Source organism: Sylvia atricapilla, chromosome 1, assembly GCF_009819655.1.
Source record: "Sylvia atricapilla isolate bSylAtr1 chromosome 1, bSylAtr1.pri, whole genome shotgun sequence".
Lineage (NCBI taxonomy): Eukaryota > Metazoa > Chordata > Aves > Passeriformes > Sylviidae > Sylvia > Sylvia atricapilla.
The window spans coordinates 39,075,614-39,097,473 of NC_089140.1; the positions used below are offsets into that span (position 1 = coordinate 39,075,614).

At 42.7% G+C, this 21,860-nt stretch overlaps 1 protein-coding gene across 2 annotated transcripts in view; it reads left to right on the forward strand.

Annotated features, from left to right (window-relative positions):
- The window catches only part of RARB (retinoic acid receptor beta), a 313,192-nt gene that overhangs the window by 288,687 nt on the left and 2,645 nt on the right, over positions 1-21,860 (forward strand). For both annotated transcript variants that reach the window (XM_066319996.1, XM_066320005.1), the window contains 4 exons: positions 4,014-4,174; positions 11,026-11,202; positions 18,567-18,771; positions 20,084-20,242. In XM_066319996.1, coding sequence (XP_066176093.1) covers positions 4,014-4,174; positions 11,026-11,202; positions 18,567-18,771; positions 20,084-20,242 — 702 coding nt within the window. The remainder of the gene's footprint in view (positions 1-4,013; positions 4,175-11,025; positions 11,203-18,566; positions 18,772-20,083; positions 20,243-21,860) is intronic.

Below are 21,860 nucleotides of genomic sequence, written 5' to 3' on the forward strand. Positions count from 1 at the left end.
ATGAGTTTATAGCTGATTAATCATTATAATACATGAAAGGAGCTGTCTGTGTATTTTCTGGATATCTGGGGAAGCACAGGTTGTGCAAGTAATTGGAAAAATTGCATTGCAAATGGCAAGTTCTTCTCCCTTGGACACATTTGTGCATACAAATGGACGTACAAATACTCAGTATTCCATGATTTTATCTGATTGTCTAGAAACTGTCTGAATCTCATGGGCTGGATCCCCAACTATTCTTAGGCTGAGCTGTGGCTAGGTTTGGTGGACCTGAGGGGCTCATGTTTAAGATTGGATGATTCCCTGCATTAGGACATGCTTGAAATGCCCTCACTCAGGCAGGAGAATTGCAGCATGGTTACTAAATGAGGGCACCCAAGAGAAGCTGTTTGTATCTTCTCTATACTTAGTTCCATCTACAGCAGACCCTGCTTTCCTTGAAGAATACTTCTGACCCTCATGCAACTTTTGTGCTGTGTCCATTGCTTCAAGCAGAAGAAGGAAAATGTATCTGAGGCTAAGGAAAAAGCAGTGGCAAACCTGGGGTGAGGAGAGCAGACTGAACAGGACAAGAGGTGATGATCTGCCCCTCTACCATCAGGGAGGAGGCTGAACATCTGAAGGTAGGGGATAGTTCTTAAGGCAAAAGGACCTTTGCCAGCTTGTACCTCCTGCCTGGAGATTTCTGGGTGTGGAAGTACAAGTCCTGGCGTGCATGTCAAGGGGACAGGGAAGCTGTCACAGCAAGATGGATTGGAGCAGACGTGCACAAGTGTGGGCATGTATCACACAGCCTTCTGAGATGCACTAGGACCTCACATATCAAGATACACCTTTTTTCATTTTCCTTCCCCACATCTTATTTATTTTTCTTTAACTTCCGAGAGTTCTCGTAGGGCAAGTGAGCTTCCATACTGTCCCCTGTTGGGAGCTCCTAGTTAATGCAGCCATCAGGTCAGAATTTAGTGCACAAGTAATGAAATTCATAACCTGAGTTTTCTACGGCAGCATTAACTGTGACACAGATTCATCACTGGCGTATCATCATTAACAGGCAGTGGAATTGCATCGGGGATTGATGTGATCATATGCGTGTAAAGATCAAGATACCAAAAGGTGTGATTTATGTAATATAAGCATAAGCTGTAATCCAAAACCCTTCCCACATGCGGTGTGACAGTTCCTGTTCCCAGAGCAGTGATGGTTTTTAAATTTACTGCATGAATGTGTGTGTGTGTTTATATGTTTTTATTTAACTCTTTTAAACGCAGCGTTGTCTTAAGGTCTTTATCTCTTCTTTTTTTTTTTTTTTTTTTTTTTTTTTTTTCTTTTTTTTTTTTTTTTTTCTTTTTTGTGTGTTGAATTATAGCTGTAGTTAAATCCTCCCAAATAGTTCAGTGTTATTGAAATGCTTTATATTTTTGGAGCTTGGGTGTTATACGTCAGCACTTTCATCCATTATCTTACAGGGAATATAGAAACACTGACATGCATGATACAGTCTTAATGAATAAAGCAAGAAGATATATATTATTCTGATTTTATCATCATTATAAAAGCTATCAGAATCATATAAGGAAGTTAATGAGGAACAAAAACGTTCTTAGTTTTCAGGCTGTGTTACTTCTCTCCTTTCTACCCTCTGATTTGCACCAAAAAAAGAAAGAGGACAGAGCTGGACAAATTTGGTGATGACGATTGATCAGCAACTCTCTCTCTGGTGGCCTTTGGAGGGAAAGGGACTTCAGGTGGAGCTGCAGAAAAAGCAATGCTGGGGTAGCAAAGGAGCATGGCAGGGTCCCTGCCAGAGTTATCTCCTGGTCACTGGGAGCCCTTGGCACCTGCTTCAAAGCCTGGCCTGAGTAATGTGTTCATCTTCCACGAGGAGTTCAAAGCTCTTGAGGCCACCTGCTTGGCAAATTTGTCAATCAGCTTGTAGAGCTGTAAGTAAGTGGGGCTTAGTGACAAAGGTTTATTGCTCTTTGCGGTTGTGTAGGAGTTTACAGAATTTTCTAAGGAGCTCTTTTATCTCCCAAGTACAGCAGTGATTAGGATTTGTTTCTGAAGTGCAGTGGCAGTTTGCAGCTCTCAAGATATACCTCTGGGTCCTGGGTGTTTTTTTCAGTGCAAACATGGTGCTTGTGCACTGCCCTGGGATCCAGCAAACAAACCAGAGCATTTACTTGAAGGGAAAGCCTGCAAAAGGAAGTGGGGAGGAACCAGTCCATCCCTCTAAACCTGACTACACTGGTAGCATCATACCTTTGCAAGTAATAACCTTTTTGGTCCACTCTTGCTAGTCTCCTTTGGATCTGTGTTCTCCAAACACCAAAACTGATGACGTTCAAGGTTAGGCTTTAATCCAGTGGGTTGCTCAGCATCCCGGCCCTGATCCAGCCAAGCACATGACCGACTTCAGTGTGTCTCTGTCACACAGTTAATCAAGTTCATGCTTAAAATGTGAATGATTTGCATCAGTATTCTCTCAGTTGCAAAGTCAGACCTTTAGTGAGAAATCCAGAGCCATACATTTCATTGACTATGTGCCTAGTGGCCTTGTGAAGGAGAAGCTATGTTCCCCACATCTCTACTCCTTGTTTTCTATTACACACAATATGTTATTTCTATAGATGCCTCTGACTCTGATGCTTTTCTGGCCCCCTGTTTTTCTGCTCTTTATAACTGTTTGTAGTTCACTGGCATGTAGGAAGTGACCACAGAAGATGGGCCTGGGGAACTCACGGGGAAAAAGAGCTGGCACGGAGGTGGCTTTGTGCTTCCCTCCCTATGGCACAGATAGATGCACTTTCTGGGGCAGGACAGTACAAATAAGAATCAGCAGATCTTTGGCCATCCAAAATCCCTGGCCATGCTCACGTGTGACAAACCCACCAGCTGCACCCTCCAAGTTTAGGGCTTCGTTTTAAACATCATGAGGTTTTGAATACTAAAAATGTTAAGATTGGTTTTATTTATCCAGTAAGATTTAGTCTTCAGGGTGTTTAATATTGACATGGAGTCTTTGGGGACAGGGATTGATTTTGCTTGGCTTTGTTGTAAAGCCTTATGCATCTGGTTACACTTAAGACGTTAGCTTTAGCTAACAGCAAGACTCTTGATAAAATTCACAATTACTGGCAATACTGTGGACATGGACTTATCTCCTGGGCACGTTTTGTAAAATTAAGCTATTTTCATTAAAAGAACAAAGAGCAGCATGGTGATGGAGCAGCTGTCATACTTTATTACAAAACACAAATATGTGGGAAATCAATTACAGCACGAGTGCGCACAATGCATATTTCCAGTAATCCCCCACGGCCGGGGGAAGGTAGAAGGCTGATCTGAGTGCAGAAGCAGATGGCAAGCAACTTTAGATAGCTTCAGTGCCATTTTTTCTCTTTCAAGTGTTTGCGCTTCTCCTTTGATCTTCAGAACTTGAGTTTAACGTGTTTCATCTTCTTTTGTTTACTGTTTTCACATTTAACTTTCCTTTTAATAACTTCTGTTTGGTGGAGTTTGTATTAGTATGGGGTTTTGTTATCTTCCATGCAGAGATACTTGGGAAGAAAGACAGTTGCTGCCTTTTTTTAGTGTTCACATCCAATAAAATAGCGACTGCGTCACTGCAGAGGACTTCACCATCCACCAGGCACAACTGCAGTTCTACAGTGAAAAAGTCCCGCCTCAAGGAGTTACTAAGACACTGTGCATATGCAGTTGCAGTAGACTTTCCTGGAAGGCAGATTGCTAGGGGATTGTGATGGCACACCCACAACAAACCCCTATGGAAGTTTTAGTTTCATCACTGCTCACTACATTTAGTTCTTAAATTATTTTTAAATGAGTAAGCTGGAATTAGTGTTCTCTGTGCATATAACATTTTTATATTCACTTAAAATAATGTGTGTTTAAAATAACAGCATTTTACAGGTATTTGAAAAAGAGCAGCCAGAGCAACACAGGTTGATCCGAATAACCCCATGTGATCTGTATCTCTGCTTTTTTTACAGCTGTCAGAAATGATAGGAACAAAAAGAAGAAGGAGCCTTCAAAGCAGGAGTCCACAGAAAACTATGAAATGACAGCAGAGTTAGATGATCTCACTGAGAAGATCCGAAAAGCTCACCAGGAAACCTTCCCCTCACTCTGCCAGCTGGGAAAATACACTACGGTGAGTATGGTTTGAGGCACAGCACATTCTGGATATGCCTGGATGATGTGAGTTTTGGAGGCTCTGGACATTTTAAATAGATGGAGCACTAGATTCACTCTTTGCACCTCCTTAGCCAGGAAAAAGCAGAGGTGTGTGTGCAAACTCTGCCTGCAGGGGAGAAATTGCACTTAGATGTGAGCGCTACTTAGCGGTATCACAAGAGACTCCTGGAGTATTAATGCAGCCAAATGACCAGCTCTGAGACCATGAGTCAGTTACATTCCATCATTCATTAGAAATTTGTTGGCTTCCAAAGACGTGATCTCTGCTCGTGCATCAGCGGATTACAACTTTGCAGGTGTAGGGAGTTCTTAAATGCTGCTGGATTACTGGTGATAGTCCCAAAGCTACCAAGGTCAAGGAAAATATGAAATGTTTAAGTAAAACAGTTTCCAAAATGCTTATTTGCAGTTTATTCCTAGAATCATAGAATATCCTGAGTTGGAAGGGACCCACAAGGATCATTGAGTTCAACTCCTGGCTCTGCACATGACAACCCCCAAAATTACACATTCTTTCTCAGTCTACCAAAATATCCCATAACAGCAAAAACTTCTGCTGCTTTTAGAAATGAAAAATCAGCCCTCCCATCAAGAAACTTAGAACTATGGGAATTTCTCCAGAGATGAGTCAGGGAAATAGTTTTTCTTGTATACATAAATATGTTGCTAAATACAGGGAAAGTCAGTGATGTTAACTGATTGAAGAAAATTCGGTGTCAAATTTGCAAATCCAGTAATAAAAAAGATGATAAAAAATAACTATTCGGTAATGTTTAGAGCCTTATCAGTAGAGAAATGGATGCTGGGTCTGGGCTTGCTGTTGATTGCAGCAGGACTGGCTGTTTCAGAGGGATATGCAAAACATCCTGAGGTAGTCAAGTAGTTCAGGAGTGACATGGCAGGGGCAAGGAGGCAGCTACCTCCATGGTTCTTGCCCTCCAGCCCCAGCTGACCAATCCCCAGAGGCCAGGTGAAATACTTCTATCACTGGATTGCTCTCTATCTTGAGTCAATTTTCTGCAATTGAAATAAACATTAACTTTCTCAGAGCGATGTTGGCAAATCCCTGTGTACCATCAATATTCACTGTTTTAGCGACCAGGGTGCTCCTTTGTTGGGGTGGGCGAACTCCTTCATGGCACATTAATCTATTTACAAAACAAAATGCAAGGCTCAAGACTGAGGTCTAAGTGTAAGACTTGGTATTTAAGTGCAAGGAAGCAAGCACGTATGGTGTGATTTTAGAAAAAGGCATGTTTTTCATGTTGCTGAAAATATCTTCACAAACACTTTTCACACTTGCTTCTGAGCCCATGTGAACTGGTTAGTACTGGGGAAGGAGCCTGTCCTCCCCATGCTTCTCTGGTCCTTTCCAGCAGGAGCACACCAGTATTTCCACGTTACCTCAGAGTTAGCAGAGTGCACTGCACCTGGTGAGGTGGCACTGTACTGCATCCTGGTAATTGCCAAAGATCCTCGAGGGCTGAAAGATAAACCTTGGCAGCTCTACACTTGCATTAGATACTGGATGCTGAAGTAGCATTAATCTTTTAGCTCTTGAAATGATACAAGTGGATGAAATTGGAGAGGGTCTTGTTGCACAGCACACCCACTGCTTTCGTCCTTAGGTTCCATATGAACCCCATGGCGGGTTTATGTCCCTGTTGGAATTTCAGAGCCCTTATTGAGAGCACCTGGACCTCAGTAATGAGCAGATGCATCTGGTCTGCCTATGGAACATGAGTAGCCATGATTTGACCACACTCTTTCTGAGGCTGGATATTGATCGTTCATATCTCAAGCCTGATGGTACAGCCTGGGGCAGGAGATTTCTTGGTTTTAGCATTGTTCTGTTGGAAGTCCAAAGCAGTGAACTGCTGCACGGGGCTCAGCTCCCTCCTGCTTTGCCATGGTACAAGTTGCAATAACAAAATGATAGTGAAAGAGTTACTTTTGGCATGCTTTGAATCTTTGAGAGCGATGCAGCTTCCTTCAAATGTTGAGTCAGACTAATAGCAGCAGTGCTAAATACTGCCTTCTTACTATATTCTCATAGTCTGTGTGTGAAATGCAGTGTTTAAATCTCTCATCTAGGTAAGGTCTGGCAGCCACTCCTGCATTTTATGTAGGACTTCAGTGTTAAGAGCTCATGTGGAAAGAACAGAGTAGCGCTGGGGCTGGAGGAAGGGTCATCTAACCCTGAAGCCACCTGTCAGCCCAGGGACAGGGGAGAATCCTTTCTGCAGCACGGAGGATATGGGAGGATGTGGGATGTGGAAGCTGTGTGTGCTGGTCACAGGAGCCCAGCTCTGGTGCCTGGACACTGCCACCAGCTGCTGATCAAATGGGAGGGCTCTGACAACAGTCTGAGACACTTGAAGCAGAAACCATAAACCAAATGAGCATAAAGCCCTTTTTCTAAGTGCTGTGTCTGAGAGGAGTTAGAAGCCTACACCACTCTGGTTTTCTTGGTAGTAACAATCTAGTACAGGTAGAAGATTGCCCCCAGTCCTGCTTTTATGCTTGGTTCTGTGTGCTGTCAGTCATGAAGCATGGTGTGCTCACACTATGGAGCACACAGATTGCTTTTATACCCTTAAGAGTTTTTAATTCAATTGTCTAAGTGAGAGGTGAGAAGTGAGTGTTTTTAACCAATATGGATTCCCTTGAATTTTGTGAGCCTTGCACTTTTGTGTACTGACAGGGGTGGTGGAGGGAAGAAAGTTCTGGAAGAACAGCCCCTGAGTGCCTTTAGTTACATGATCATTCAGACTGTTTTATAAAGAAGATTTTGTTTGTTGCTAAAAAGAGCAAAGAATTTTAAGTATAAGGGTGTAATGTAAAAAAGACCTTACAGAGAGACAGTAAAAACAAATAAAATGGTTCAGGTATGTGGCTCGTGTACCTGGCTCCTCTCACTCTTGAGAGCTGCAGCCTGCATTTCCCAGAGGGAAAGGTTAGGTGGTGATTTCCCCCCACACACACCCCAATTGTTTTCACCTGTTAAAAACTGTTTTGGAGAAGCATTTTCAATTACCTTCTTTTATAACCATTTGCTCTTTAAAAAGCGGCCCCATACTTTAAATTGTTAATAGAAGTCTGCTTACAATAATGGGAGAATAGCACTTGTATTAAATTCCCTGGGTCATTCGACTTAACAGTTGCATTTGGTGGGCAGTGACAAGTACAGTTCTACCAATGATGAGAATCAGCAAGCTGTTTAAATGTAATGGATTCCAAAAGTCTATCATAAACAGATCTGTTTTATTACTGTCATCCAGGTAGGAGAGAGTGCCTGATTAATTTCTCTGGAGATGTCATACTTTATAGTATAATTGAGTGTAACTATACTGCCTGTCCCTTGAGAGTGGTATTTGTAAGCCTACAGCTGTGTTACATCCAGCCTTGTGATAAAGGGTGGATAAAACAGAAAACAATTTTGGCTTTGCAGACCCGTGTTGCAGATTCTCCTGGGTTGCTCTTAGCTAGCTAGAAGTGAAGAGGTTCCACATCTTGGCAGCATTTTGTTCTTTGTAAGTGCTGGTCTTAGAAGTTACACAGCTATTGTTCTGTGCCAATGCAGAGGAATATATATATATATATATATATATATGTATCTGTATATATACAATCTGTGTGTGTCTCCTGGTACTGGGACTGAGCAGGGACATGTGCCATGGTCCTCAGTGAGCTTGCTGGAGCTGGAGAGCATTGCTGCTTTTACTAAAGAGGTATCACGAGCGTTCCTGATTAGGGCAGAGTGCCCCTGTGAGCCTTGTTTCCTTTGTAAAGTGGATTTTAAAGACAGTAGGGATTCTGCTGCTGTGTATGTTTCTATGAGTACCTCATCCCATATTGTTAATGTGGAGACAGAGCAGCCTGCAATGAAAAAACAAAAATGATGGAAAAAGTGGGATCAATTTATGTGGCAAAAATGGCTGTTTAATTGGATTTCATAGCAAGGTTGGGCTCTTCCACTGATAAAGATGCCACTAGGGTGTATTACAGTATTGTTCCACCATATGTGCACTGGTGCATAGGCCTGAAAAACATGCGAGACTGCTCCTGGAAAAGACACCCAAAAATCCACTTCATTAAAATATTCAGGAAAAGTCAGAGCGTCTGCATCTTTTTCTCAGCATGGATAGAGGAGATCTGCAGGCAAATTTAATCAGAGCTTTTGTTTCCATTGTGCATTGTTTTAACCCCATGTTTTATTGTTAAACATATACATTAATATCGAGTCAGTTTTCGTTTTAAATACTGAGAAATGCTGCTAAAAATCCATCTCTTTTTCCTGTGACACTTGTGTTGACATTCATTAACAAATAGAATATTAAAACAGATAGAATGTAGCATCTCAAAGATAATGTGTAAAACCACATTAGCTCCAGCGCCGTGAGATCTGGCACCTGGCATAATAAAACACCTGGTTATTTTGTATTTTATTAACTGCTCCTTCTCTTCAGTTTGCATAATGGAGAGTTAGATTTACATTTGTTACAAGGGCTGTGCATTACTCCTAATAGAAGACACGTCAAACTTTCCATCGCTGGCACTGCAGCATGATAAAGTAACCTCATATGATACTGATGAAGATTTCGTTCACACTTGCTGGTTCCACGCAACGTCTTTTTTTCCAGATGGATACCCTATTGTAAAATGATTTCCTGCTTTAGGCTCTGCTTTGTGTAGCTCTCTGCTATGCCATCTTTCTATGAACTGGATAAACTGCCTATTAAATTTAATTACAGCCTGAATGACTGCACATCTTGATCTTATTTTTCCTCCAATGTACTGTATTTCACCAAGGTCCTTGAGGATGAAATAAAATAAATCTGAAGGATGCATACTCCAGTAGCCAAAAGAAATGTTTCAAAGGGCATTACAATGACTGTTAACTCATTAGTTTTGGACTATTTTGAAGGTAATTCTTTAGATTTAGCATTATAAAGACATTTTCTTCTATCTTTCTTCTGTCATTTTTAAAAAAACCCAAAACAAAATAGAGGAAGTTCCCAGAATAAAAATTCAAATAGAAATGATGAAATGAATTAATTATCCCCTAAAGAGAGGGGTAGCAGGAAAGAGCACGCATGCTCCTTTGGACTGCTCAGCGTGGTTTATTTTTTGCAATTAGAGCCCTAATATAAATATTCCTGGCTCAAATCTCCACGCTATTCCAAATGAGGGTGAATGTCAGGCTGGTGGCACCCCGGGGACTTGTCAGGGACTTTCCCCTTCGTGACTGATGGTGGTGTCTTGTGAAGGCAGCAGCAGGATGGTATCCAGAGCATCACAGCCAAGCTGAGCTCACTCCACATTCCCTCACCAGCCTCTTGCAGCCCTGTGTCCTTCCCGTGAACCAAAGAAAGCTGACAAGATAATGGCTTCACTGGTTTTCTAGGAGGTGGATGTCCTCACCATCAGCAGTGTTGGTGGCAGGCTCACTGGAAATTTCTCCTCCAAGGAAGTGTGATCTGTGTAATTTGAATGCTTTTTGATGGCTATTTAATCTGCCATGTCTGTTAGACTTTTAGGTTGAGACTTTGCTCATTTAACTTTAATTTTAAAGTTAATTTAACATTTTAACTTCAACCAGCTGAGACTGAGGCAGCTGATCACATGGGCTTACTCTGCAGCTGGGGAGAAAGCCACTGCTTGAGCGTATTTTTATAGGTAAAATTCCTCCTGCAGTGGAGATCCCCCAGATGCTGAAGGCAGCTGCAATGCACACTACACTTGGTGATTTATGAAATAGGGGATTGGGGGTCGCCATCACACTGGCTGCATCCTAAATTGCCAGCACTGGATCAAATGCTGGCATATACTGCATGAGAGGGCAGAAGGAGAGGAGATTTGGGTGTTTCAGAGCTCTGTAATTACCTGTTTCTTGTCACTCTACAGGAATCTTGGGTGGATTGGAATGCACTCACCAGGTCTTCTCATGACACCCACTGTTGGTAGGCTCACATCAAATGGGTCACAGCAGATTTTGTGTCAGACAGTTCTTGGCTGACATGTTCAGCTTTTTCAAGGGTTAAGTGGTTGTTCCAAATGTATGAAAATGTGAGTTTGATCACAGACGTAACGCAAGTTTCCTATGCACTCTAGAAAATGATGGACACTGGGATTGCAATGGGTGAATGTATTGTAAGGAGTCCCTGAAAGATCCCACCGGAATGTCCTTGTCACACTTCCAGAAGTGGGAGGTGTATGTTGATTTGTACCAGCAAATGAGCACGTAGCATTCATCAAGGTACATGGGATTTTCCTTAGCATCATGTAAATAAATGCTCTATAAGTCATGGGAGACTGTAGCTTCAGAAAGCTGTGGCAGAGCCATAGAGCAGAGAAATTAAGCAGAACTAATTTTCTAAGGCCTTAAGTATGTGAAACTATGTTCCAAATGTTGTGCTGCTTTTTCCAGAGGAGGACCCAATATTCTTGTTCCACTGTTCATTTATATTTTCTGGGGTACAACTGTAAATTGTCTTTCTCAATGCACTTATTATATAATGGCAAGGAAGAATAATGAGGGTGGCATTTGGAAATGTTTAAGTTCATTTGTATTCCTTGTACAGATGGCCTCTGCAATCATAAGTAACAGAGAAGTATCCAAGGAATTTTCAAGCGATTAATCCAAGTTTAAAACCAGCATCATCCCAACAGCAAGCTGCAGAAAATGCCTGGAATGTTAATAGAAAGTACTTCTGGAAGGAAAACGTGGTGGTTGTTTCCTTCCCTTGAAAACCGCTTACTGAAAGGAGCATTGTTGATTTATGGTACTTCTGTCTGTCTTTCCAGAACTCCAGCGCAGATCATCGGGTTCGACTGGACCTGGGGCTTTGGGACAAATTCAGTGAACTTGCAACAAAGTGCATTATTAAAATAGTGGAATTTGCAAAGCGATTGCCAGGCTTTACAAGTTTGACCATTGCAGACCAAATAACTCTACTCAAAGCAGCCTGCCTGGATATACTGGTATGTATTTTTAGCATCATTGTTCTCCTACTAATGCGTTTTCTATTCTTCTTTTTGCTGTAATTGACAGGAAGAGGGGAGTGAAATATGGCCCTGACCTTACTGTTGTAAAATTGAACTTACTGGGTAGTCTGGTGCAGTCAGATGACTCCAGCACACATACAGAGGTGTGTTTTGGGGGATCAGCATACTTCTCAAAATAAGTCCTTACACTTCATGGGTTTCAGTAAAAAGGGCTCATTTTGGTATTGTGGCATGTGTTACTTGGGAAAATTTTCTTTACTGTTGACACTGAGGAGAGACTCGTTTCTCCTTCCTTCCGCCTTCATCCTTCCTCCTCCCTCTGCATAGTCCTATGCATAAAGGATACCTAGAGAGACAGTCCACTGTGTAATGGTTTGGGGATATGCTGTACCTGTGGTCATGATGGAGTTTAAGGAACAAGACACAAGTCTTCAGAACTAGTGTTTTTCAGGTTTTAGAGGGGAAGCTGGTGTGCCTGGAGCCTGTCAGATGCAAGCCTCTATGGGTGCAGATATAGCACCCATATCCCCCTGCTTTCTCCAATGCTGCGGGGATCTGTGGAAGTGGCCGATGTAATGGACTCAGTACCGATTTTAGTTAAATGTAATTTAATTTTAAATAGGCAAACATACTACCTGCAGGAGGGAACTGTGCAGGTGGCTGGGAGTTTTTTCTCCAGACCTTGCCTTGCCACTATGTCAAGGCAAGCTGTCTTCCCTCCCTTTGTCTCTGGTTGTTTCTGTCATGCTGACCTTCAGAAGAGCCCTCTGGGATCTCAGCATTTCTTTATCGAGACCTTAGAGGTCTTCAGGCTTTTAGTGGCAAATATGCTTCGTATTATTGGTTGTAGCAGTAACTTGCAGTAAAACAGTGTGTTCAATGTAAACATATTTTAAATATTTCATTCTGAGCACAAACCTTCAGGTGCTCATTGAGCCAAACATGGCCAGCCTAGAAGCACATTGTAGGATGGCTACTGTAGATATATTTTTTTGTCATGACACAGGAGTTTAAACTAGGGAAGCTGAAGTTGAAGTAATTAATCTTGGACTTTCTAAAAGTGCATTGCTTCAAACAGGATCATGTTGGGGAGGACGTTAACTGCTGTGACCTTTTCCTCTTGTTTTGTCAAAAGCTGTTTGGAAGAATCGCATCAAGAGGACATTGATGAAGGAAGAAGAGGGGTAGGAGAGGGGAAGGGGTATCATTCTTTGGCCTATAGAAAAAGGGAAGGTTGAGGTTGCCCTGCCATGCTTAAGAGTCACCTCTTGTTGTTCCCTTAATCCAGGCACTCATTCAGACTCAGCCATCGTATTGTTACTGAGAGTGTCCCTCCGTGGGGCAGGGCCATTCGTTACCGATTGCACGCCTGTCATCACCAGCTCTGTCCTGATCAGATTCTGTTATGTTCTCCTTACACAAGAGGCAGATGGTGATCAAAAAACTGCAGCGTTGCCTCAAGTGTGTTCGGCCAGCAGTAGGGGATGGGAACTGCTTTGTGCTGTGCTGCTGTAACCTATAAGAAATAGTTAACACAGAAACTACAAAAAAAAGGTGGGGAGGAACCGGGATGTGGCAAGAATCTGCACATCCAAACTTTTTACCCCTAAAATTTCAGCCCTTAAGCTGTCACCCTGTTTGTTTGTGCCATGCCCTGGCTCCATAGCTGCTGGATAACAAATACCCTAATTCTGTAATCCTATGAGCTCCTGGTGATCTTTGTTAGGATGGGCAGTGGGAGCATGCCCTGGGAACATGCACAGCCCCTGTTGCACAGGGTCCCTGCAGCAGCTCCACTGAGTGCTGCCATTGCCAACACTGGCTCAAAAATTGAGGGGACTCTTTTTGGCAAGGGTTTTATCTGAAATGTCTCGATAAAGACACTTTGATCAAAGCAATTAAATAAAAGCCTAGTTGCCAGATTAGAAAAAGAGAATGAAGCAGGTGGTAAATGGTGACTTTATTTCAACTAACTAATGGATAGAAAAGTTGATTCTTTAATACAATTCACTACTTTTACTTTGTAGCCATTGGCAATCTTCAAGCTCCAGTTATAAGCTTTATTGAGGCCTGTCATTCCAGATCATCTGCTCACTCTGTGTTTTATTTTTCACAAAGCCAGAGAAGGTGACACATCCAAGCGAGCAGGGCATAGCCAGCACCACAGGAGCCTGCAGCTGGAAGGAGCTGAGGCTTTTCCAAACCCAGGAACAGATATGGCATGGCAAATAGTCCTGACTTTCCTGTGTGACATTTACACAAACTTTATGTGACTATTTTATGTGCTGCTTAAAAAGAAAATGGGATAATTACCGTGACACGGTAATGTGTAGTGTGCACACCGGCTGTGAAATGCTGTATCCATTAAACCCACATCACCTGCACATAATCGGAATTGCAGTGCTGCTCTCTATCTTTATTTAAGCTGAACATAAGCACTGGAGCAGTTTTAATAACACATATTCTTCCCCCTCCCCTACAAGCCAGTTGTCCTAGTTATGAGTGTTTCAAATGTTTCGTTTTGTTGTGCCTTGAGATGCAGAGCGAACGCTGTTGCCCCTCCTGCTGCACCAAGCACCCAGTGGCTGCAGTGTGAGCTCTGCTGAGCAGGGCCATGAGCCTCAGCTTCAGCAGTGTGATCCTGCTTCAGCAGTGTGATCCTGCTTCAGCAGTGTGCCCTCATGATCCTGCTGCTCTGCCATGCCCTGGACCTGTTCCCAGAGCCGTGGCACAAGGGAGGAGCACGTGGGGCTCTCAGGTAGGGTGGCCAGGCTTCCCTGCCAGCAGGACCCTGGCTTCACTGCCTGCCTGCCCTTCAGCACCAGCTGTGGAGAGTCTTAGGCATTTACAGACCTTGCCAAGGTCTCTGCTCAGTTGGTTCCTGTGGCTGTAGATGCTTAAGCCCCTCCTAAATAGGCTGTTAAAGGAAATGGTGCCAGGAGCTCAGTAAACTCCTCTGGGTATGGGCCAAAGAATTGTTTTATGTACAAACAAACACTGACTCTGGAAGGAAAAAAACATCAGGCTTCCTGAGGCAGCTCGAGGTGCCAACTGAGGATTGTGGAATTTATATCTTGTCTGGTGCCAAAAGTTTTAGGGATAAATATTACTAAAATTCAGTCAATAATCCTTGTAAAAGTGAGTGCTTCTGTCTACTGGTACACTGGCCCAGTAGCAGCCAGGCATCCCCAGCCTCTCTGAGCTCTGGCAAGACAAATGTGGAAAGAATCCAGAGTCCAGTCTGTCTTCAATCCAATGGGTAAAAAACCTGACAAGTCTTTGAATGCTAATCCTTAATGATGTAATTTTTGCTTTCTGTTGTAAGCCCCTGTGCGTTAATGCCAGGCAGGAATTTGTGTGTGTGCAGAACACCCTGTGCTGACGGGGTTTGGCAGCACCATGGGGCATCATTACTTCAGAGTCACCTGCCTGGGTTCTCCTCTCAGGGAGTTGTCCCAGCCAGCTGAGGTAGGTAGTATCTAACAACAGGGTTTCTCAAAAAAATAGGCCCAGTTTGCCCTACCTAATCTGTTTAAAATTACTAACAATTCTGTAGTAGCAACAATGTTATAAAATGCAACTTTCTGGCTGACTTTGGTTTTATGCCTTTGGTAGTGTTTTTGTTTTGCACTTTATGATGGGCTCATAAGAATCCCTAATGCTTTAATGTATAAATATTCCTTAAAACAAAGGGCCCTTTAATAATGAGGAAAAACCGTATTTATGGCTGCAAGTGGCATTTAAGAGCAGAGTGACAACTAAAATACTTGGCTTGGTTGCAAAATCTAAACAACACTGAGGACATTAGGAGTTCAGTTTAAAATGGAGAAAGATACCGTGATTTCTTATTTTGAAGTGCTGATGTTTCCCATATGTTCTTCAGTGAATATGAGCTTGAAATCAGCTTTACTTTGACACTGGAAATTTGCCCAAGAACAGTTTAGCAACGATCAGCAATATCCATGGCGTTTCACTGATCTTGATGAAGGACAGAAATTAAAAAAAAGAAAAGAAAAGAAAAAAGAAAAGAAAAACACCATTTCAAATGATCTGTCTTGGAGTTTAATAACAGCGTGTTGTGGGATAATGTCAAAGGAATGCAGAGGAAACCTGAGACCTGATTGCTGCACTCAAGCTAAGTGCATTGCTGAAAACATATAGTGATCTTCAGCTGTGCCAGTGCCCAGTGGAGCTGCTGCAGGCTCCTCTAGTTGATGGCTGGTGCAGCACCTGGGGTATGAAGGCCTGCAGGCTGCCTTTAACAAAAACCTGTCCTACTTGCTGCCTAAGCCTGGAAGTAGCTAAATCCTACACAACTTCATGTTTTAATTATAAATTTTGCAGGCCCCCTGCAGGTCCCTTTCTGTGCATGCACACAGGGGCTGGCTTGAGGCTGAGTAACCTCAGCCCAAATTTGTTCCCAATGAGGATCCAGCCTGGAAGTTTTTCCTCAGTGTTAGCCCTGCGGGTCTCTTTGCTGAGCTCTCTCATTGTGCACCCCCAGACACAGTGGGGCTTGTGGCACCAGGGAACAAGCCCAGGAAGCTTTGCTGCCAGGCAGCCAGCAGCCTGGTGTATGGTGGCCGGTGTGTGTTCAGCCTCTGGGCTGTTGGGGAAGATCACTCCAGGGCACCCCAGTCCCTCTGGGCAGGGATCTCTGTGGCAGCTGTTGTCCAGACCTGCCCTCTGAGGGAAGATCTGGGGGATGAAGATCTGCCAGCCCTGCTTGGGCAGCTGCCAGGGAAGCCAAATTAAGCTCCCAATCCTGCTCTGCTCATTTCTTGGGGAGTCCTGAAGCTGTGGAGGGAGGAACTCTCCTTGCTAAGACTTAACAATTGAAATAGCACTGGAGTGAAAGGCTCTCCCTTCACATTTCTCCCTGGCTGAGCTAAGGGAAAAGCAGTAGCAGGTAAGAAGTTCAGAGCCTTGTTCCTCCCAGAGTTGGATAGCTGATCTTCTTCAGGCATGCACCCTTACTGGAAGACAGCTACTGTCTGTGCAGGCCTCAGGTGGGAAGAGCTGCACTCCAGTTCCTCTTGCATTCCATTAGAGAAGTGAACCAAGCAGCTGTTGGGTGTCACAGTAGATATGCAGCTTTTGAACCTTAGTTTTATTGAACATCAGATATTCTCTGTGTTTCTTCTCCTTTCTATACGGACTTTTAATGATTTAAAAAAACAAGCCACTGCGAACTTCAGGGGAGAGCATGGCCAGTGGTTACTGGCTGTTCCAAGATGCTGCCTCTTGCTGACAGGTTGCTGTGCTTTATAATGTTAATTTTTTGTAATGATCCTGAACAATACATTGGCTACTACATAAAACCTAGCAACCAGCAGCCTTTTAAGATGACATATATTGTGGGGAGTTTGTAGTCACTGAGGAATTAATGTGCTGTGGGTTTGTATTTGTTCCTCTCTTAGTCATTGATTTAAGTAATTTCAAGAGCTTGCTCTAATTCAGGGGTAAGGCAACAATGTCAAACATGCCTGTCCAACTGTACAAAGTTTCAGTGCTTCAGTGTATACCCAGAATGTGAGATAAGATTATTGCTGAGATAGAAAATAGTTGAAGATCCATCTGCAGCAATAGACCCTATTCTCTTACCAAGGAACTGAAGAAGAGAAATAAAAACTTCCCTATAGGTGTCTTACAGACCATGTTCTGCTCATTTTCCTCCCTGCTTATTTGTAGCAATGATGCCAGGCAGAGATGAAAGTGGGAGAATCGAGCCCAGACTGGTCAGCTGCAATGTGCTGGGGCCTCTGACTCAGCCTCAGCAGCTACAGGCTGCTGAGGACTAATTAAATTCTCCCAGTGATCTCTTACAGTCATGTAAATCTTTCTTGTTGTATCTTTAAAACCAAGTAGGATGGGAAACAAATGCAGTCAAACCTTGAAAAAACACAGCTGTAGTATTAGCTCAGCTAATCAGCCTGACTTCGGCAGGGTTTTAGTTCAGTTTAGTTGAGGCATAAGCCCTCTCCCACCTCTGATTATTTTAAACATTAAGCATTGATATACGTAACAGAAATATATCAACATAATGGACGTCTCTTTTATTTGGTCTTTAAGGCCGTGTTCATTAATTGCAGCTGTACAAATGATCCTGTACCACAAAGAGTCTGTCATGGGACACATCCTGGGTGTGCTTCAAGAGGCGTTCAGGCACACACTCCCTCTCTGGCCATGCTGCCACCTCTGCTGTGACAGCGCTCTTGATGCTGCCCTTACCCCAGAGGCATTTACTAACAAAATGCAGAGCATCCTCGGTGTTTTATTCATGTGTTTTGCATTCCTCCGTGTCCAGTTAGAGGTGTGAATCCCCGTCCTCCCCTCGAAGGCTCTTTCATCTGGGGTCAGCACTGGGTGGCTGTCGGCAGTGTGCAGGCGAACTTGCCAAAGCCAACACTGCCTGGGCGTGCACAGGAATGAGTGACGCTGTCAGCAGCTTTGCACCAGGCAGGCAGGGGCTGCCACCGCTGGGGCCCCGCAGGGGGAAGCGCCAGAGCCTGCAGGAAGGCTGGGAGCCAACAGGCTGGTGAGGAGGTTTGGTGTTAGAGCACACAGAAGTAACGACCACCATCAAAGAAGAAAAGCTGGGCCAGCTCCTCAGACTGCTGGCCAGGCTGCCAGCCGTCGTGTGTGCTGCCATTTGGAGGTACAAAGTTTGGTATTCCACTGGATGCAAACTCTCAGGCTGACAAAGTGAGCAGTGCTCCAAGGAGAACCTACCTGCAGCTGCTGGGGACATGTGGGGCTATGTGTTTGCCTGTCTGCTCTTGCAGAAGAGGGGAAGGCAGCGCAAAATTCTGTCTTTTCAGCAGCTCACAGCTGTCACTCTCACAAGGTTCCAACCTTGTCAAAGACACAACCCAGGGAAGTGCTGCCGTGCAAAAGTGATCCCCAAAATCAGTGAGATATGTCTTTGTTCAAAGAGGTGAGATGCTTTCAGGATCTTGTTGGATGAGATCAGCAGCTCATCAGATCAATCAGTTAGGTGCAGATGGCAGACTAATGAAAGACCTGATATCACTGTAATGCTGGTGACTTCAGTGGTGAGAGTTGCTCCAAAGTTTTGATTATTTTGTAACTGGGGGGAAATTTCTCTTCTTAGGTTTGTGTTACAAGGAATATACACATAGTCGAGAGAGTATATTTCTGTTGTACCTGAAAGTTTTTGTGCTGCTAGAACTGCACAAACTGGAGTTTGTTTTCAGATTGTTCTGACATGGCCAGGTACTGAAGTTCCACAGAGTCACTCACCGCACTGAGAAAATGCAACAAACCTCTCATGGATTAAATTCTTCAGATTCCATTTATTTTTTTTTTTTTCCCCACAGATCCTTAGAATTTGCACAAGATACACACCGGAACAAGACACCATGACCTTTTCAGATGGCCTTACCCTAAACCGAACTCAGATGCACAACGCCGGATTTGGCCCACTGACCGATCTTGTGTTCACATTTGCCAACCAGCTCCTGCCTTTGGAAATGGATGATACAGAAACAGGTCTCCTTAGTGCCATCTGCCTAATCTGTGGAGGTACAGTACAGCATGAACTGTATTTCTAAAGGACAGACTGATAATGTCTTCCTTTATGTTCTACTTGTTTTGCTTTCCTTTACTTAAACATATTATATATATATATATATGTAACATTATTATATATATTATATAAGCTGTTTAATGCTAAACATTTGTTTTCCACTGGTGATAATTACTGGTTTTATTATTATTAAATTGAAAAAAAAATACTGTAATCATTTTGTCAAGCAACCAGTCCTATTGTTTGCCTGACAAAGGGCATTGAGATTCCTCACAGAATGGCTGGAGTTGGAAGGGACCTCTGGAGATCAGGTCCTGCTGCGTTTTTGCTAAGCAGCGTGTGGGTACCTGCATGAATGAGCTTTCTTACAGCAAGATGCCCAATTACGCAGCTTTTACTCACAAATATAATTGTGTGCATCTGCATTGGTTTCAGGCACATTGAAACCATAGGTGACAACTTTCTTTAGCAAAAAAATGTCATATTTCCAAAATGGGGCTGAAGGGAACTCGAAAGGGTGATTGTCAATTAAAGTCATAGGCTTAAAATACAAAAAGTGAAGTCTCAGAGAATTTCCAAAATAATCTGTAAATTTCTGTTGGTTTAATCACTTGGTCTCTCTCCTCCTTGGCAAAATCTGAATTAGCAATAGAAACACACCTTGTTTAGCTGGGCCATTTTGTTGAAGCACAAACTGGGTGCTACTAGTGAGTGTTTGAAACACGAGCCATCTTTGTTGGCAGTCGCCCTTTAGTACAAAATCATTCCGATGTTATGTGTCTCTAACCCTAACCCGTTAAAAGCATTGATGGGCTCCTAGATGTCATTGAAATGTGACTGGTGTGTCCTGGTGCAGAGGGGTGGCATTTGTTGTCACTCAAGCCAGCACTGCCATCTGCTGATTCCTGATGGTAACTCACTTTACTGTAGTAGTGGTAACAAAAAAATAGCTGTAACCTCTATGTACCTGGGTAGCCTATCGGTGACACATATGAAATTTATTCCAAAATATTGTTTGCAGCAAAATATTTTTCCCTTGGAGAGGGAGGCACAAGAGCAAAATGGTAATTCCTGACCACCCACATGAAAAACCTTTCCAGTCACCAAGGAAAAAAGAATTAATCCAAGTTTCAAAAGGTGTCATTTATCCTCTCCCTGTGCAACGTTCACTACACAGTGTGCATTGTTCAGCAAAGAACGAAATTCATGGAGTTCTAATCAAGAACATGGAGGAGATTCTGTGGTTTGGGGTTTCTTCTAAAAAATAAATATTTAAATTCATATGAGCGATATGATACTTTCCTACAGATCGCCAGGACCTTGAAGAACCAATGAAAGTGGATAAGCTTCAGGAACCCTTGCTTGAAGCACTGAAAATTTATATCCGAAAGAGACGACCCAACAAGCCTCACATGTTCCCAAAGATCTTAATGAAAATCACGGATCTTCGTAGCATCAGTGCAAAAGGTACAAATTTTTAACAAATCTAAGAAAGGTCCTTGTGACTTTATTCTTCCTAGCTTTTTTAATGTAATTTTGCTTTAAACATGCATGGTGCTCCATTCTCCATGCAACTGATAGTGGAGAAAGTTGTTGTAGGTGCAAGTGGCTTAGCAAATCATTAGCATGAAGTCTTTGTTAGTCATTTTAGGACAAGAAAAAACCTTTGTTAATGTTTACAAGGAGGTTCAGATAAACATGTGCTTTGTATCACCAATGGCTTTTAAAAACCAGTCTGGTTACAGACTGCAGAAAACACTTGTGCAACCAAAATTCCCATAAACTGTTGTTTGAGATATTGGAGATTTAAAACCAATTTGATCCAGCATTTTGGAGATTCAGCCCCTCTAATCCTAACTAACCATACCTAAACACGGATCAGTTTTAACATTTTATTTTATCCAGTCTTGTATGTGCTGGATTGTGCAATTCATAGTCTAAGCACTGTCACACATTTTCTAAAGCACAGGTTTAGCTGAATGTTTTTATTTGATCAGAGAAGGTTCCCCGATGTACCAAGTCTGAAAATAGAGAGTCTAAAGTGCAACAATTCTTATTCTTACTGTGGCTGATGCAGTTTCACCTTCTTGCTCTGCTTACTCAGTAACAGATTTGCTACCCCTGATAGATAAGCAGGCACACGAGCTTGTGTGAACAGGTACCTGTGTAGGTTGCATCTGTGCTTTTGGGAAGATTCCTGATTTCATTTGACATGGTTTGGGGGAAGGCTCAGGGAAAACAAAACAACCCAGTAGTTAATTCACTCAACGAAATACACTTGTTTTAAATTTAAACCTTAACTGCTCCACTTCAAACAATATAAAACCAAGTTAAAAGTTATAGCTATCTTTGTAAAAAGAAGTGAGCAATTTAATTGGATTGATTAGAACCAAAAGAAGTAACTTGGAAGTGAAACACCAGAGCTGGAAGCAAAAGAATCCTAAAAAGGAACCACTTACCAGGTTATCTAAAGCTTGCAGTTCACCCTGAAGTAAAACAAGCTCCATCCAACTGAATCTACAAAATAAACTTAGAGCAGTATTGAGCTATAAAAGCATCTGGGGGAGCCCTTTTGTTCCACTGTTTGTACTTGTGAGAAATCCATTTCCACTTCCCTCCTTCTTTACCAGAGCCTTCCTCAAGAACACAACTCCTCATATTCAATTCACAAGAAGGGCTTCTGTTCTTTCTGACATAAGTATTTAACTTCAATTATATCATTAATGTTTCATAGTAGAACTAAATCATACCAAAGGATGGTGATGTCCTGGAGGGTGGGGATGTCTTGAGTTTCATTTGAAAAGATGTACATTAGACGATAATGACTTTGGATGGTACCTGATCTCTGAAAGCAAACACCAAAGAAAGCGTGAATCTGAAACACTGGGTGTCTCCTTTGGCATTAGAGGCTATTGAAATAAAGGGTGAAGTGTTTGTGCGATTGAAGCAAGACAGTTTTGAGTTATCATCTTCTGAGTTCTCTTATCCCCTGATTAAACTGGAAGTTTGCAAAACCTGACAATTTTCTTTGGCTCTGCACTGACCACACACCTGGAAAACAGGTGTTTAACATGGCCAAATTGAG